This window comes from Sinocyclocheilus grahami, unplaced genomic scaffold (assembly GCF_001515645.1).
Source record: "Sinocyclocheilus grahami isolate Dianchi unplaced genomic scaffold, SAMN03320097.WGS_v1.1 scaffold61.1, whole genome shotgun sequence".
Classification (NCBI taxonomy): domain Eukaryota; kingdom Metazoa; phylum Chordata; class Actinopteri; order Cypriniformes; family Cyprinidae; genus Sinocyclocheilus; species Sinocyclocheilus grahami.
The window spans coordinates 2713435-2729454 of record NW_015505240.1 but is presented as its reverse complement, the minus strand read 5'-3'; the positions used below and the strand labels follow the sequence as shown (position 1 = coordinate 2729454).

Genomic DNA, 16020 nt, shown 5'->3' with positions numbered 1-16020 from the left:
TTTTGCTAAATAAAGTTATATATATATTATATATATATATAATAAGTGTATATATATATATAGTGTCTGAAGAGAGAAAAGCCAGAAGCTTTCAGTCCATGAAGGAGAATGCACACACAATCTTAGGATGACCAGCTTGTTTTTAGCGCACACAAAGGTTGCCAGGACTTCCAGATTTTACAGCTGCATTTCCAGCATCTGTTCGGCACAGATATGCACACACACACATACAGCCACTGCGGACAACACAAATACACATAAACTCAACATGACAGGTTTCATATTTATAGAACCTGAAACTCATCAATTCAACAGTTACGTTAAGTCTAGCTGATCAGTGTTGCTATAGAAACACTGGATTGGTCACTGCACATACCAGAATACAACTGTATAGTCAACAGCCTTGACCTTTCACTTCTGAGTGACCTTTCTCCTCTCACTGACCTTACAGAGCAGAAAAAGAAAGAGGAAGGAGATGCCAACATGGATGTGCTTTATATGCATATGCATTTAAATACATTTTCACTATAAGAAGTAATTATTTTTTGGTGATTTATATAAATTAGACTTTAAATATCAAGCTAAAAAAAACAAAAACTCAAATTTCCTCCACTAGTAGTATAATTACTGTGAAAGGGGGTTTGTGTGCGCGCGTGTGTGTGTGTGTGTGTGTGTGTGTGTGAGTGATTTAAAGATTTTACCTATAAGGTTGTTTGCCCTTCCCCCACAAATAAACAAACACAAACACACGTCATAAACGCATAGAAGATAAACTTCCTGTCCTCCCACCCACACAGGGATCATAAAACCACCCCCTGCCCCTGGCCATTCCATGACCCATTGTTTTGACCCTCTTGTTGCCATAGAAACCTTGACGGACATGTCGAACAGGTAGATTTGTTCTGCCCCATGAGAGTTTTTGTTTTCCATTAATTTTGCCGTATAAATTGCATTTTTAAAGCAGAAAACCTCTATTGCATTTTGAAGGGATAGTCCAGCCAAAAATGAAAATTCTTTTAAATCTCATGTCATTCCATACCTGTGTGACTTTTCTTTCTTCTTTGGAAGACCCATTTTGAAGAATATTTGTAAATAAACAGCTTTGGTTTCCATTGACTTCCATTGTGTGGACAAAAATACAATGGAAGTCACCAAGTTACCAACATTCTTCAAAGTATCTTCTTTTGTGTTCGGCAGTCATACCGGTTTGGAACGACATGAGGGTGAGTAAATGATGACAGAATTTTCATTTTTGGCTGGACTGTCCCTTTAAAGGTGTTGGATGAGGATCTGTGTTTTCGAAATCTTTTAGGTTTCAATTTTTATAGATAACATAACAAACATCTTAAAAAGATGTTTAACATTTTCTCTTCTTTTTCATATTTGAACCAACTCTTATTTTTAATCACTTCTAAAACACCATGCAATAAATTGCTGCCATGCAGAAATTAAAATATGATTCCGTTGTAAATCAAGCAACTAGATTTTTAACTTGAAGCTGAAGAAAATGCAAGTAGTTGCTTCTGTGCAATAGCATGCAAATAACGATCTTTTCTGAGAGCAGAAATCTTACCTATTTATTACCCATTTATTACTGAAAAATATTAGGTTGTTTATGTTAAAACAAGACATTTTATATGTGATTCCAGCACCCTCTTAAAAATAGATGATTGGAATATGTTTCAATATTCTTATACTTTTTTTATTCTTTCTACTTCAAAATATCTCATTGGAATCTGTGTTTTACTTGTAGTTTCTCTGTAGTTATTTGTGATGTTTACTAGCAGTTACTGAGAGAAAATTGTTTCCTAGCTTTTTTTTTTCAAGCAAATCCTAATCCAGATTTTTTCAGTGTACATGAATCTTAAATTTAGGCCTGAATATGTGTGTAGAGTGTAGATGACCACACATACTCATATGCACACACACATTGTGATGAGCAGAGACCAGGGGGGTCGGCTGGGATCTCATCATGTCCTTGGATCTGAATGATGAAGCTCTGGAAAATGGAAAATAAATGGATATTCAGGTTACATATCACTACTACATCTGTACAGCTCCCCTCCCGATCCCTCTTTCCTTCCATCAGCCAAGTGGAACAGAAGACATCTGAGCAGCCTCATCCTTCTCTTCTGCAGGCGGGGGGTGGGGTGTTGGTGTGTGTGTGTGTGTGTGTGTGTGTGCTTTTGTACACACATGCCTCTATACCTGTGTGTGTATATGCATGCCTGGACTGTGTGTGTGCCTGGAAATTTGTTTGTCCTATGTGAATACAGATGGAGCAGCGCAGTATCATGCTGTTTTTTTTAGCTTACAACCTATTCCATTGCTTCTCATGGACTCCAATTTATGATGTACAGATTCATAAAAGACCATATCAATTGTATGTATAAATAAAAATCAACATTGATATTAATATAAATAAATGTACATATTAATAATATTTTTTATTAATGTTCTATTATTAAATTGTCATTTAAAAATGTAAATACATTTTATATAAAATAAATTGTGTATAAAATGTGCATTTATTAATATTAATATAAATATATTTAGCATTGTTTGTAAACAAAATTTTCTATTATTAAATTGTCATTTCAATTGTACATAAAATAAAAAAATTTTAAATATTAATATCAATATATACAATTTTTATGAAAAATATCAACATTTATTAATGTTAATATATTTATTTTTCATAAAAATATTTCCATTTGATGACGTTAAACTCATTTAAATTTTATATAAAGTACACATTTAGTGTTATTAATATCAATGTATTTAATACTGTTTATAAAAACATTTTATTTGCCATCATTATATTAATATCACTAAATTATATAATTTAAATAAAATTTTACAATAGTAATTTTATAAATATTTTCAGTGACCACAAAGTATTTGCAAACTTTAAAGGCACAACATGTATGAATTTAATTGCTTTATATTGAAATATCATACGAAGTAGTATATATTTTGAAAATTTTTTTTATATTAATATATAAAATATATGTATATTTTTTTAATATTATAAATGTATTTTGATTTCTTGTTTGAATAAAAACATTTGACATCAAATCTGACAAAACCATAGATATACTGATATTTATATTATAATTTATAAACTCTGGTTGTCAAACTTTAGTGCAACATGCAAATGCCACTCGGTTTGATATTTTGCTATTAATTGCAGGGATGTTCAAACATTTTAATGTCAAAACATCTTAAGTGTCCAAAAACTTTTTAGAGCCACTGTATGTGTATATATAACTGAAAAACACAATTTGGTGAACCACTAATGGAAATTATAGCAGTATTACTAGATTGAGGAGAACCAGCCCTATAGATATCTTACCTGTTTAATCCAGAAGTTAAATACTGTATCTTAATGGTCTGAGGAGGGTTGAGTGGGATAGAGTGAGAAAATGTATGTCACAGAAGGCAGACGGTGAACATTCGCTACTGTAGCTCAGTATCAACGGCCTACAGCCATCACAGATATTAGATTATCTTCAAGGAGCCTGCGGTTGGTGGAGTGCGTGTGTGTTCTGCTCCACCATATGCCGTGGATAGCTGGAGTGTGTGTGTGGAGCCATGCGTGTGGCAGATCAAAAATCCGCAGCTGTCATCGAGCCAAAGAGATCACACTTATACACACACACACGTGGCACTTTCTGAAGAGGTCACGGAGGTCACATCCTGAGGGACAGAAGTGAGAGGACTGGGCAGATGGGTGTGTGTGTGTATGAGAGGAAGATAGATAGAGAAAGTGTTGTTTTAAGAAAGACAGGAGGCTTTGTTTTAAAGAGCTCTTGATGTTTTGTGTGGTACGATGAACTGCTGTTCAACATTTAAGTGTGTCCATTATAAGAACATTTTAATGTTCATTATAGCTTGAAATAGATTATGATAATAGCCGAAATGCCTGCAAAGATATTTATTGAAGGAATTTACTCATCCTTGTGTCACTCAAAACTGTTAAAGCTACTTATAATTTAAAGTCAATTTACCCTTCAGAAAAACAAGCTAAGAAAAGCAGCTAACTACAAAGAATGTATTTAAATATAAATTATTTAACAGCAATTATTTGGCGCAAAACAATGAGGACCTCAACGACAGACATCTAGCGTTGTGTTAGTTCTGGCAGGTCACGTTAGTCAAGCTCGCATCAGCTGACTCTCCGCTGATCCCCATCAACCTATGGGAATACAACGCCTATCTAAGCATTCATATATATGGTCCCGCAGTAGTATCAGCAGTTTTCGCATTGCTCAATAGCTAATTAGCCTCCTCCATCCCCAACTCCTCCTCTGTCAGTCGGGATTCAGCCTTCTGATTCTCCTTTGAATTAGACTAATTCTAAAATGTGTACTTAACATTATTGAACTTTAACGATATCTGCCATACATTTATGTTGGTTCTGTTCTGTTTACCCTGGGGGGTTATCGCTGCTCTCCCTGCTCTCATCCATGCTAGGCTGCATGGATGCGCAAGGAGTTCTTGCCCAGAACGGAACCATACCGCCAATCCAACCTGTATGCTAATTGTCAATCATCTTTGACGATAGTGGTCCTGACAGAAATAGTATTAAACAAATGTACAAAAAAAAAACTTATGGTTAACACTAACTAAAACTATTAAAAATAGTTTTAATTTAGTGTTAATTGAAATAAAGTTAAATAAATGTATATAGAAAAAAATTTTAAATGGGGAAATTAAATAAGTTTAAGCTGAATTACTTAAACTGAAATTGATATAAATTAAAGCTAAACAAAAATATTTTTTAAGAAAGCATAAACTAATAAAAATGATAACAAAATTACTAAAAATGAAACTAAAAATGTTGAACATTTTAAAATCCAACTCAAAATATTAATAAATATTATAATGGTTTATAAATAATACTAAAATAACACAACAAATAAACCTAGAAAACTCTTTAATTTATACAAGTCAAAAACAGTAATGACTACTTTTGTCTTTTAGAAAATGTTTAATTCTGCTGTATAAATACCAACATCCTAATGTCCCCTTTTTCTCTTCCCCTCATATCCTCTCACTCTTTCTCTCATCTGCAGGTTTTTATGAAGAGAACTCCCTTCAGGACGACACAGGTGAGGGAACGGTCTGTGCTTGATCTCCATGCTGACACCTACTCGTTTCTGTGCTTTGTCTCAAACATATATTTTAGATCATAGGGACTAGTGAACATTATATTGTGGTGATCATTTAAAAAAAAATTGTATTGTGTGTTTTTATTTTTTTTTAAGTACAAAAAAAACTTTTAACTAAAGGGATAGTAAAAATGAACATTCTTAAAATGAACCTAAAAATGATCACTCCTTTATCATTTACTCACCCTCATGTTGTTCCAAACCTGCATGAGTTTCTTTCCTCTGTTAAACACAAAGGATGATATTCTGAGGAATGTTGGTAACCAAGCAGTAAGCCATTGACTTCCATAGTGTTTCTTCCTCTTGCCATGGAAGTCAATGGCAAAATATCTTCTTTATGTTCAACAGAAGAAAAAAACTCATACAGGTTTGGAACAGCTTGAGGGTGAGTAAATTATTATTACAGAATGTTCATTTTTGGGTGAACTATCCCTTTAAGGGATAAGAGTTGAGTCTATTGTGACATTCTGGAATAAAACATAGCATCCAGCATAAAATGTGACTGCAGTACTCAGCTTCACCAGCAGAGCTTGTCACAGAGCTCTCTCTCATTCTCCAAAGCTCTGGTGAAATTGCATCTTTTAGGGGTTAGAATTAGTTCAGGAGCGTCTGATCTTATGTTGCCAACAAATCCTTCTCGGATGCATGCATGCTGCTGTAAAGCTGTACAAGTGAGGGTCAAACATTGTTAGAGAAAGCAGTTGATTCATGTGAGAAACCAATTAAGCCGTAAAGCGGCGGAAGAACCTTCCAGAAGCACACACATACACACACATACTGGTGACATCACCTTCACTCACTGTGGCAGTGGAGTCAAAGTTAGGTCAGCAATCAGGCACCAATAACAAGCAGGGATTGTAGGCATCTGATTGGCTAAAAGTATTTTGGTGATTTGGATTTTCTTTCCAAAATTATAATATTTAAAGAAATAGTTCACACAAAAATGAATATTTGCTGAAAATGTCCTCAACCTCAGGCCATCCAAGATGTAGATGAGTTTGTTTGTCCATTAGAACATATTTGGAGGAAATGTAGCATTACATCACTTGCTCATCAATGGATCTTCTGCAGTGAATGGGTGCCGTCAGAATGAGAGTCAAACAACTGATAAAAACATCACAATAATCCACAAGTAATCCACACCACTCCAGTCCATCAATTAATGTTTTGTGAAGTGAAAAGCTGCGTGTTTGTAAGAAACAAATCCATCATCATGACTTCAAACTGTCACTTCTGGGCAAAATATGAGTCCATAATACATAATGACACTTCTTCCTGTGAAAATGTCCATCACCTGTTGTTCTCTCACATTAAAATCCACCGACATATTTATTTAGATCTGTTTTGGACTGTTTATGCTTGTAAACGCTGCTTGATTTGTGCATATTTCTCTCCTGATTCAGACAAGAAGACTTTTTCACTGGAGAAAGAATGTATAGAGGACTTGTTTTGAAGTTAAAAGCATCTTAATGATGGATTTTTTTTTCTTTTACAAACATGCAGGTTTTCACTTAAGTCGTAAATTGATGTACTGGAGTCTATTTTAATTGAGGATTATTGTGATGTTTTGATCAGCTGTTTGGACTCATTCTGACGGCACCCATTTACTGCAGAGGATTCATTAGTGAGCAAGTGATGCAATGCTACATTTCTCCAAATCTATTCTGATGAAGAGACAATTTTATCTATATTTTGCATGGCCTGAGGATAAGAATATGTTCAGCAAATTTTCATTTTTGGGTGTACTACTCCTTTAATATTATAATTCCTATAGTATTCCTAATATTAAAATATTACAGAACATTTAATTATTCAGTTTAGTGTCACTCTATGAAAGTATTTGACCACTGAATGCAGCGGTTAACCAGACAGAACCAATATTTTAAACTCCAAGATAGCTGTTTAATAAAAACCAAAAGTGCAGCATTGCTTACCTTACATTTTACACCATCCTGTGCTTGTTGAGTGAAGGTTTGAGAAGTTTATGCTGTTTTCTCCGCTAATTTGACATCTATAGGTCAGTATTTTGTCTTTAAAGGTCTGTTAGTAGTTTTTTAGGTCTGAAGGTCACAAATGTAGTGTCTGAATGTCTTACCAGACGATGTTCCAGTGTTCCTACTGCAGTTTGCACTCATTGGTCAGTGAGTCGCTCGCATGTTAAACCCAACGACATCAATGAATGTATATCGCAGCCGTAATAATGAGAAAAGCAGTGATCGGTTTGCTAGGAGAGAGTTGACATAGTATATGGTAATTTCAGGGCACAGCCAACGGTCGATGGTTTCTTATATACATCCAAACTCACCGACAGCGTTGAATGTTCCCAGAATGCACCAGGTGTGTCTTTGCATATCCCAACCTCAATGTTAAATATGCTGAATCTTATGTTGATTTATCCTTTGATTAAACGTGTGTGTTAGATCAAACTAGGAGATTGTATCATTATATGCAATTTCTTTTTTTTTTTTAGCATATAATTATTATCATGTGCTCAGGGAAAGCATATATTTTTATTTAGAGAGAAATTATGTGGTTTTAATCATCTGCTATTGTATGATGCTCTTTAGTGGTATTCATTTGAATTAAAAATGAGAAAGCGAATCGTACACCAAAATACATACATTATACACTATTATCCTGTAAAAGAGTTGCTGCCATTTATTATGCTTGAGAAGCTTCTAATTTTTTTTTCTAATGTTTTTTTAATTATTCTTTGAAATACCATGTAAATAGCTTTATTTCTGAGTGTAGTAATCATTCCATACTATGGTATATATCAAAATACTGTGGTATTTTGTTTTGTGTACCATAATGTTCTTTGGTGCAACCTTTAAATACCATGGTAAATGGATGTGATAGCCATTAAGTAGCTGGGTAAATGTAAAAGTACCATGGTATTAGTATGTTTTTTGATCTATGTATATGGTATTTGGATATGAAAATCATTCAGTACCATGGTATATAATAAGGTGCCATAAATTTATCACAATGCCATAATAGTTCTTGATGCAATACAGACACTGATTTCTTTTAATATAATAATTAGATTCTAATTAGCAATGCAGTCATTTGCATTTGCAGTCATTTACATATGCAAAATTTATTTAGTAGAACTGGGTCAGTGTCACAATGCATAAAGCTGAACCAACTGAATCAGACAAAAGAGCAACTGAACTTACAGTGAGATATGGAGAAAGCTACAAATACATTACAAGAGAACGCATAAAACATTCTTACCTTGACATATTTATCTCGACTCTCCAGTTGTGTTGACTCTGATCAGATAAACAAGACTAGCTGCTTGTCGTCTTAAGCGTTAAATGATAACTGGAGAAATGCCTGCTTCTTCTCTTTCTGGCATGAAGAATCTGCCATGGTAAACAAACATGCTGGATGAGTCACTACAGAGCGAGCATCCTCGTTGTTAGTTTGCTGTATTTGAGATTAACTATATATGACCCAAAAGATGTGCCGCTTACGAATTTGGACATGTGCATTGAGTGATGGATTTTGATTGGCTGAGATTCCTGATGCTCTGAATTAGAGCTCTCTGATTGGCTGAGTTCATTTGCATAGACAGAGAGACAGACAAAAAAAGACAAACAGAAAGAGGCGGGAGACTCTTGGGAATAATTGATGAAAGATATAATGATCAAAGAGAACAGAGGAGATGTGGTAGATAAATACATTTCGCCATCGGGCAGTTATCATCCGCTTAATTTATACGGTTTGTTACGCTCTGCCTTCAGCTGGGAGCAATAACACACACCTGTCTAAAAACAACAAAACATTTTTATGTGTGTTTGTGAGTTTTTTTTGTGTGTGCCCCTAATCATTCTGGACACTCTAGGGGTGCATTTCCCACAATCCTCTTTGCCTGTGGTGACCCTCTCGCACAGCATGTGTTAACTAGGTCAATGCAAGTACATAGGAACATATGAAGTAACCAGGCATATCTAAAACTCCATAAAATAGGACTGGGGCTCACAGACCAATGATCTAGATGCTGGATCCGGTCACACCAGGTTCTTCTGCAGGTTTAAATCCTTCATTCCTCCCAATCAGAAGGAAGACTGATAAGTTACACTCCTCTGTGAAAATGAAATTTACACCAATAGTATTGTGTAGTGTAAATACCCTTGTGAAGAAGTACACTTGAACACAATTTGTGAGTACTTAATACAGAAATAATATACTTAAAAGGAATATTCATAAGTGCAAATTTAAAGGGACAGTTCCCCCAAAAATAAAATATTCTGTCATCATTTACTCACCCTCAAGATTTTCCAAGCCCTTATGAGTTTCTTTCTTCTGTTAAACATAAAAGAAGATATTCTGAAGAATGTTGGTAACCAAACAGTTGATGGTTGCCATTGACTTCCATAGAATGAAAAAAATACTGGAATGTTACCAACATTCTTCAAAATATAATCATTTGTGTTGAGCAGAAGAAAGGTTTGGAACAACTTGTAAGTAAATGATGACAGTATAATATAATGTTTACAGACACTTAATCGCATGTTGTTTACAATTAAAAATATATATGATAGTATGTATAATTCTATATGGTACTATGTATAAAGTGTGTAAGAGTTTAAATGTATATTAAATGCTGTTCGTTTAACCCACTTAAGAAGGACTTAAGTACATCTTTAAATATAATTTCATAATTGAAATATTGTCTTTGAAATATGTGTACTGCCGGATATACTGATAAGTATTTATGGTAAACGAAAAATAAACTTTAATGCAATTTCTATTAAAACTTGTATGCCATGTATTTAAATATATTTGTAATTATTACATACAGTATTTGTAATTATCAATTTGCAATTTAAATCTATAACTATATACAATATAATTAATTATATTATTTAAACGTAATGTCAAATAACACACTACAGTTCAAATTAAAATCAAGTAATTTATTTGAGTAATTAATAGTAAATTAATATAAATTATTTCAAAAATTTACATGTGCTTTAATTTCATGTGCGTAGTTTGGTCAACACGTCAAAATACACAACAAAAGATTAAAACGATGTTTTAAAATGTACTTTATAGTAAAACTTAATTTAAAAGTGTACTTAAGTGTGTTAAGAAACATAATCATGGAAGTTTATTTGCTTAAGTACACTTAACTTCACTTAAGTACACTTAAGTGGTCTTTTATTTTATTAATATTATATTACCTGCAAGTACACTACAAGTGCACATTCAATACAATTAAGCACACTTTTTTTTTTTTTTTTACAAGGGTTCAATGTGTTGTTTTAGGCGGGATAAATGTATTACTAGTATCACTATAAGTTTAGCATGCACAATGGGTTTTGTTATTTGGCCAAACAGCTAAATAAGACTAGAAACCAATACGAAGGATTGTTGATTGTTGAAATGTTGATTTTTAAATGTATATTTTCTATCAGCTATTTCAATCTTCAGATACTTCAAGGCTAAGGTTAAAGTCATGATGGCATAAAATAACATCTGATCTGGTCATTTTATTATTAATATTTTCCTCTAAAGCCATTACTTCCTATTTTCAGTGGTTTGGTACTATCTGAGTGATATAAACAAGCTAGAAAGATAGCAAGAGACACAGCAGGCTTGTGATTTCCATTGCTTCTGAATGTAGGAGGCAGTAATACACACTGACAGATCTAGAACAGCATGAACAGGGGATAGACAGACGTGCAGTGAGAATGACAGAGGGATGTAGGGAAATCAAGGGATGTGTTGCTCCTGCTGTGAACTAGATGGGCCGGCATCATCATTACACGCTGACTGTGAAATGACTGTTCCTTCTGATCAGCAGAATCACAGGCCTGTTCAGAGTAGAGTAGTAGATTACTGTATACTATATGCAGTAAGCACTGTGTGCATACTTTGTTTAAACTGCATGTGAAACAGTATGCATTATACAATGATAAACATTTTAAACACTCATACACTACTTTGTTGGTGCATGACCTCAAAAGTGCTATGAGCACATGCACTCTTATGCCCACCAAGGTTGCATTTATTTGATCAGAAATACATAAAAAATATTGTGACATATTATTAACATGAGATTGGCAGAAACTGTGTGTGTTATGTCCCATTTAAATATATGCATATATTTATAGCACATTGACTGGCTGTGTTTTTTAATAGCTGATGCTGATATGTATATCAGAAAAAATACATAAATTCTAACCCTTTTTATTTAAAAAAATCTTTTGATTAGATTTGAATTCCTTAAAATCAAACATAAAACCAATTAAGATGAAAATAAACTGCACTGGTCCGACTGCTGGTCCATAATATTGTCAGAAAAACACATTTGCATACTGTAAGCTGATTTTAGTATGCAAACTTTGAACAATTATATGGTTAATTTCATTTTATTATTTGCATTTAAAATGATTTCGGTTCACCCTGCTGTCTGAGTCTGATTTTTTGTGGCATAATGACAAATATGCCAGTTTTTTAGCCTGTGGGTGATAAAAAAAAATAAAAAAAAACTATTATTGCTTTTATTTAGACATCGGACATATTAGATGGAGTGAATGAGAGCGGATGTGTGTGTTTGTGTATGTCACCCTGTTCAATTTTAAAAATGTGTGTTCCATAGTTGGCGTTGGCTATAAAGTTTGACCTGGGTTTGACCCAATCCACACAATACTGTGCCCTTACAACCCACGGCCTTCTTGAGGGTTGTAAAATGGCTCTAGAGTTCAGGGTTAGGTTGAGTGCTTTCCGTACCGTTTAGCCGTTTCAGGCTTTTAGAAGACCTTTCCGTGACCCCGACACTCACCTGCTCCCTCTACAGTTCACCAGCATTTTTGAGAAACCAACATGTCTGCCAAGTTTAGCCGATTAATTTCTGTGAATCAGTTCATCTGGGCGGTTAAAACTATTCATAGATTGATTTGAATAATGATTGCACAGTCCGTACGTGGAATTGTACACATTCTTGGAAAATTTGACTACTGAATATCTGTGCGACTGTGATATTGTTTAAATATAGATTTCATTCAGTTGTCTCACTTTCTCTGTTTCCCATCCCCCTTCCTGTCAGCTCTGTGTCTCTGTGGTTTGTAGTGAAATCTGGGTCACGCTGCATGATGCTGTAAGTCATCTCAAACGCACAGTGAGACTGCCGATGATTCCTGGTGTGCGCGGGTCGCTGTATTTGCGTAATCCTGCTCTCTGTTGCACTGAGATTTAGATAAGAACTTTTAGAACTTTATTTAACTTTATACATGTGAGATTACAATGATTTCAACAGCTCAGTAAACTTATATTAACCTACTATCAGACGTCACAGAGATAGCTGTGATAAGGTGTGTGTCTTTCTTGTTTCCCTGTTCTTAATATTAACGGAAAAGATTATTTTGTCAGATTATATTTGCACATATATTTATATCCCATTGACTGATGCTGATGTGTATATCAGAAAAAAAATTCCAACCCTTTTTTATTATAGTCATGTATTAAAATAACAAAATGTATTATTTTTGATATTTTAGATTGTATTAAAATCACAAAATAATAAATTGTATTACTTTATTATATTTAATAGATTCTTATATCTTAAATAGAATTTTATTTTATCTGAAAAATGTATTATATTATATACATATATTTTAATATACATATAATATTTTATTTTATTTTAGTAATGTATTACTTATTAGTAATGTATTTTAGCAATAGCATGAAATCATGTATTTTGTTACTTTTATATACTTTATTTTATTGTTATTTCATTATTTTTTTTACATTTTTAGATTTTATTTTCTTTAAGAGAACTATTTTATTTTAATTTAATAATGCATTAAAACAACATTAAATATGTTGTACTGTCATATATATATATATATATATATATATATATATAATATTTCTTGAAATTTAATTACATTTTATTTGAGTACTATGTGAAAATAACATAAAATTATATATTTTATTACTTTTTTATTTTAAATTTAAAAAAAAAAATTTTTTTTAACGTTTTTAGATTATTTTCTTTTATCAGTATATTTATAAAATCAATGTATTAATTTATCTGTTTTTAATGACATTTTTAGTTTTTAATTAAGGTACTATTTAGTAGATTATTCATGTTTTACTATATATCTGATAACCTCAGCAAAACACATACACATTTACGTAGCTATCTATATGAGGACATACCATAGACTTCTATTGTTTTTATACAAAGCTGATATTAATTACTATGGACTTCCCTGATCATTTTGAAAATGAGGCCTCACTCTTTAATTTGTGTGTACTTAAATGACATCTCTCTTTCTTTCTCTGTAGAGGACGGAGGTGAGCGCTGGTGTCTGATCTGTGGGGACCGGGCATCCGGGCTGCACTATGGCATCATTTCCTGTGAGGGGTGTAAGGGCTTCTTCAAACGCAGTATTTGCAACAAGCGCATCTACCGCTGCAACAGAGACAAGAACTGCCAGATGTCCCGCAAGCAACGCAACCGCTGTCAGTACTGCAGACTGCAGAAATGCCTTCAGATGGGAATGAACCGCAAGGGTGAGCGAAACACGAGCAACACACAACCACAACCTCACACACACACACACACACACACACACAGACAGACACAGACAGACAGACACACACACACGGGTGATGATGATTCAAACCAGCAGATTTTGTCCTGATTAAATCCAACATGTTTACATTCATGGGCATGTTACCATGCATACCTGTGCTTAAGAAATGTAGTGACAAACCTGTTTAAATCAAGGATGTTATTATTATTATTATTAAAATGAAAATTAGATTAAAAATAAAACATTCCTTAACTAAAATATAAGTCATTAATTAATAAGATCTAATAATATATGAATATAATAACAATATAATTTAAAAAATAACAATGCTAAATAATTTATATTAATTTCTAATTCTAGTTTATTATAAAAAAAATAATATAATTTATGTATAAATGAATATGTTCTTTTGTAAATAAAAGCACATTTTTATCATCATTATCATCATCTAAAAGAAAATAAAAATAACCATGATTTATTTTTAGTTAAAGTTTTTGATGCTAGAAATATTATAAAACTTTAGATCTTTAAAACTTGGCTATTAATCAGCTAAAACATCCTTTTATCTTCTGCTTTGGCCTGGTTTTTTTCTTATCTTTACCTGTGCTATTTTTCTTCTCCTTTCTCCTTTTTTACACACATCCATTCAGAATTACAATTTCACCCTGATTATGCAGCACGTCTTTTGTAGAAACACAAAAACAAAATGTTCAAGGTTTATGCACTATTTAGTATTTATTTACCTCTTAACTCTGTACCCCTCTTCTGCTCTTTGATGCTGCTTCATTAGAAGCAGATATCTGATTTTTCTACTATGTAAATGAAGAGATATAGATCAGGGTTTGATTGGGCATGCCTGAAGAAAATAATGCACAGAAATCAGATAGTAGATCTGGGTTGCGATGCTGATAACAGATGATTTCTTGATCCAGAGCATGCTGTCCCTGTCTGTTTCTCTGGGCAAAACTCTCACACACACATATAAATAATATAGAATTTCTAGGCTTTAGCCTAAGACAAACACTGTTGATTGTACTTGCATGTGGTTTACACCAGAGAGAGCTGTTGGTATTTATTGCTCGATCAACCACCAACTTCCTCTTTCATCGTTCTGGCAATATTTGATTTGCAATACTAGCAACCTGCTTATATGCTGTATAATGCATTACATGTATACCAATGTGGGTAATTTTTTAAATCAATTTTATGTAAAAAAATATCTTACATTTTTGCAGCCCCATTGAGAAATCAGTCAAGAGGAGACGTTAAAAATCTTGGTTGATATTGCTGGTTAATTTGTCAAATTGAACATATAACAACATATTGAGAGAATTGCATTGTTGTATATACTATTTAAGATGTGCTCGTATTGCGCACATTCTGGAAAATAATAATAAGTCATCCAGTATTTAATACAAAAACACTGTGCACGGTATACTGAATATTGTTGAAATAGTATTTGTAGTATGGAAGTATGCAGTCCGAAACACAACTTTTTATCTCTTTTTCAGCAATCAGAGAAGACGGGATGCCAGGAGGGAGAAACAAAATGACTGGGCCTGTACAGGTTAGAAAATTGTGTTGTTGTTTTTTTTTTTACGTAGCTATATTTTTTTAGGGCAAATTAGTCCCCAGAAGTGAGCTAAAACTCTATTTTGAGACATTTCATGTTTTGTTTTTTAAGAATAAAAATATTTGTAGGTTTAGTTTTTAGTAAAGTATGTGGGATATCCTTATTTAGACAGCTAAATATGTTTAGTTTTCACCTCATGTGTGAAACCTCATGTTTTTCTCATTCACTTAGCATAAATGATGTGACAGTTACAAAAGATTTCTATTTTTAAATAAAGGCTGTTCTTTTGAACTTTCTAATCATTGAAGAATCCTGAGAAGAAGAAAAAAAAAACACGGTTTCCACAAAAGTATTACACAGCACATCTGTTTTCAACTTTCATGAGCAGCAAATCAGCATATTTGAATGATTTCTGAAGGATCATGTGACACTGAAGACTGATGTAATGATGCTGAAAATTCAGCTTTGCATCACAGCAATAAATTACATTTTTAAATATATTCATATAGAAAACAGTTATTTAAATTGCAATTTTATTTCACAATATTACTGTAGTTTTGTTTCCAATAAAAGCAGCCTTGGAGAGACTTCTTTCAAAAACATAAAAAAATCTCACCGACCCCAAACCTGTAGTGTATGTGTGTGTGTGTGTGTGTGTGTGTGTGTGTGTGTGTGTATATATATATATATATATATATATATATATATATATATA

The 16020-nt window shown here is 33.0% G+C and overlaps 1 protein-coding gene across 2 annotated transcripts in view; it reads left to right on the top strand.

Moving 5' to 3' along the window:
- The window catches only part of LOC107584676 (nuclear receptor subfamily 6 group A member 1-B), a 28351-nt gene that overhangs the window by 1384 nt on the left and 10947 nt on the right, over positions 1–16020 (top strand). For both annotated transcript variants that reach the window (XR_001609169.1, XM_016271384.1), the window contains exons 2-4: positions 5079–5114; positions 13482–13709; positions 15244–15299. Coding sequence is in view for 1 of the 2 variants with exons in the window: in XM_016271384.1 (XP_016126870.1) it covers positions 5079–5114; positions 13482–13709; positions 15244–15299 (320 nt within the window). In the remaining variant the exon portion in view is untranslated. The remainder of the gene's footprint in view (positions 1–5078; positions 5115–13481; positions 13710–15243; positions 15300–16020) is intronic.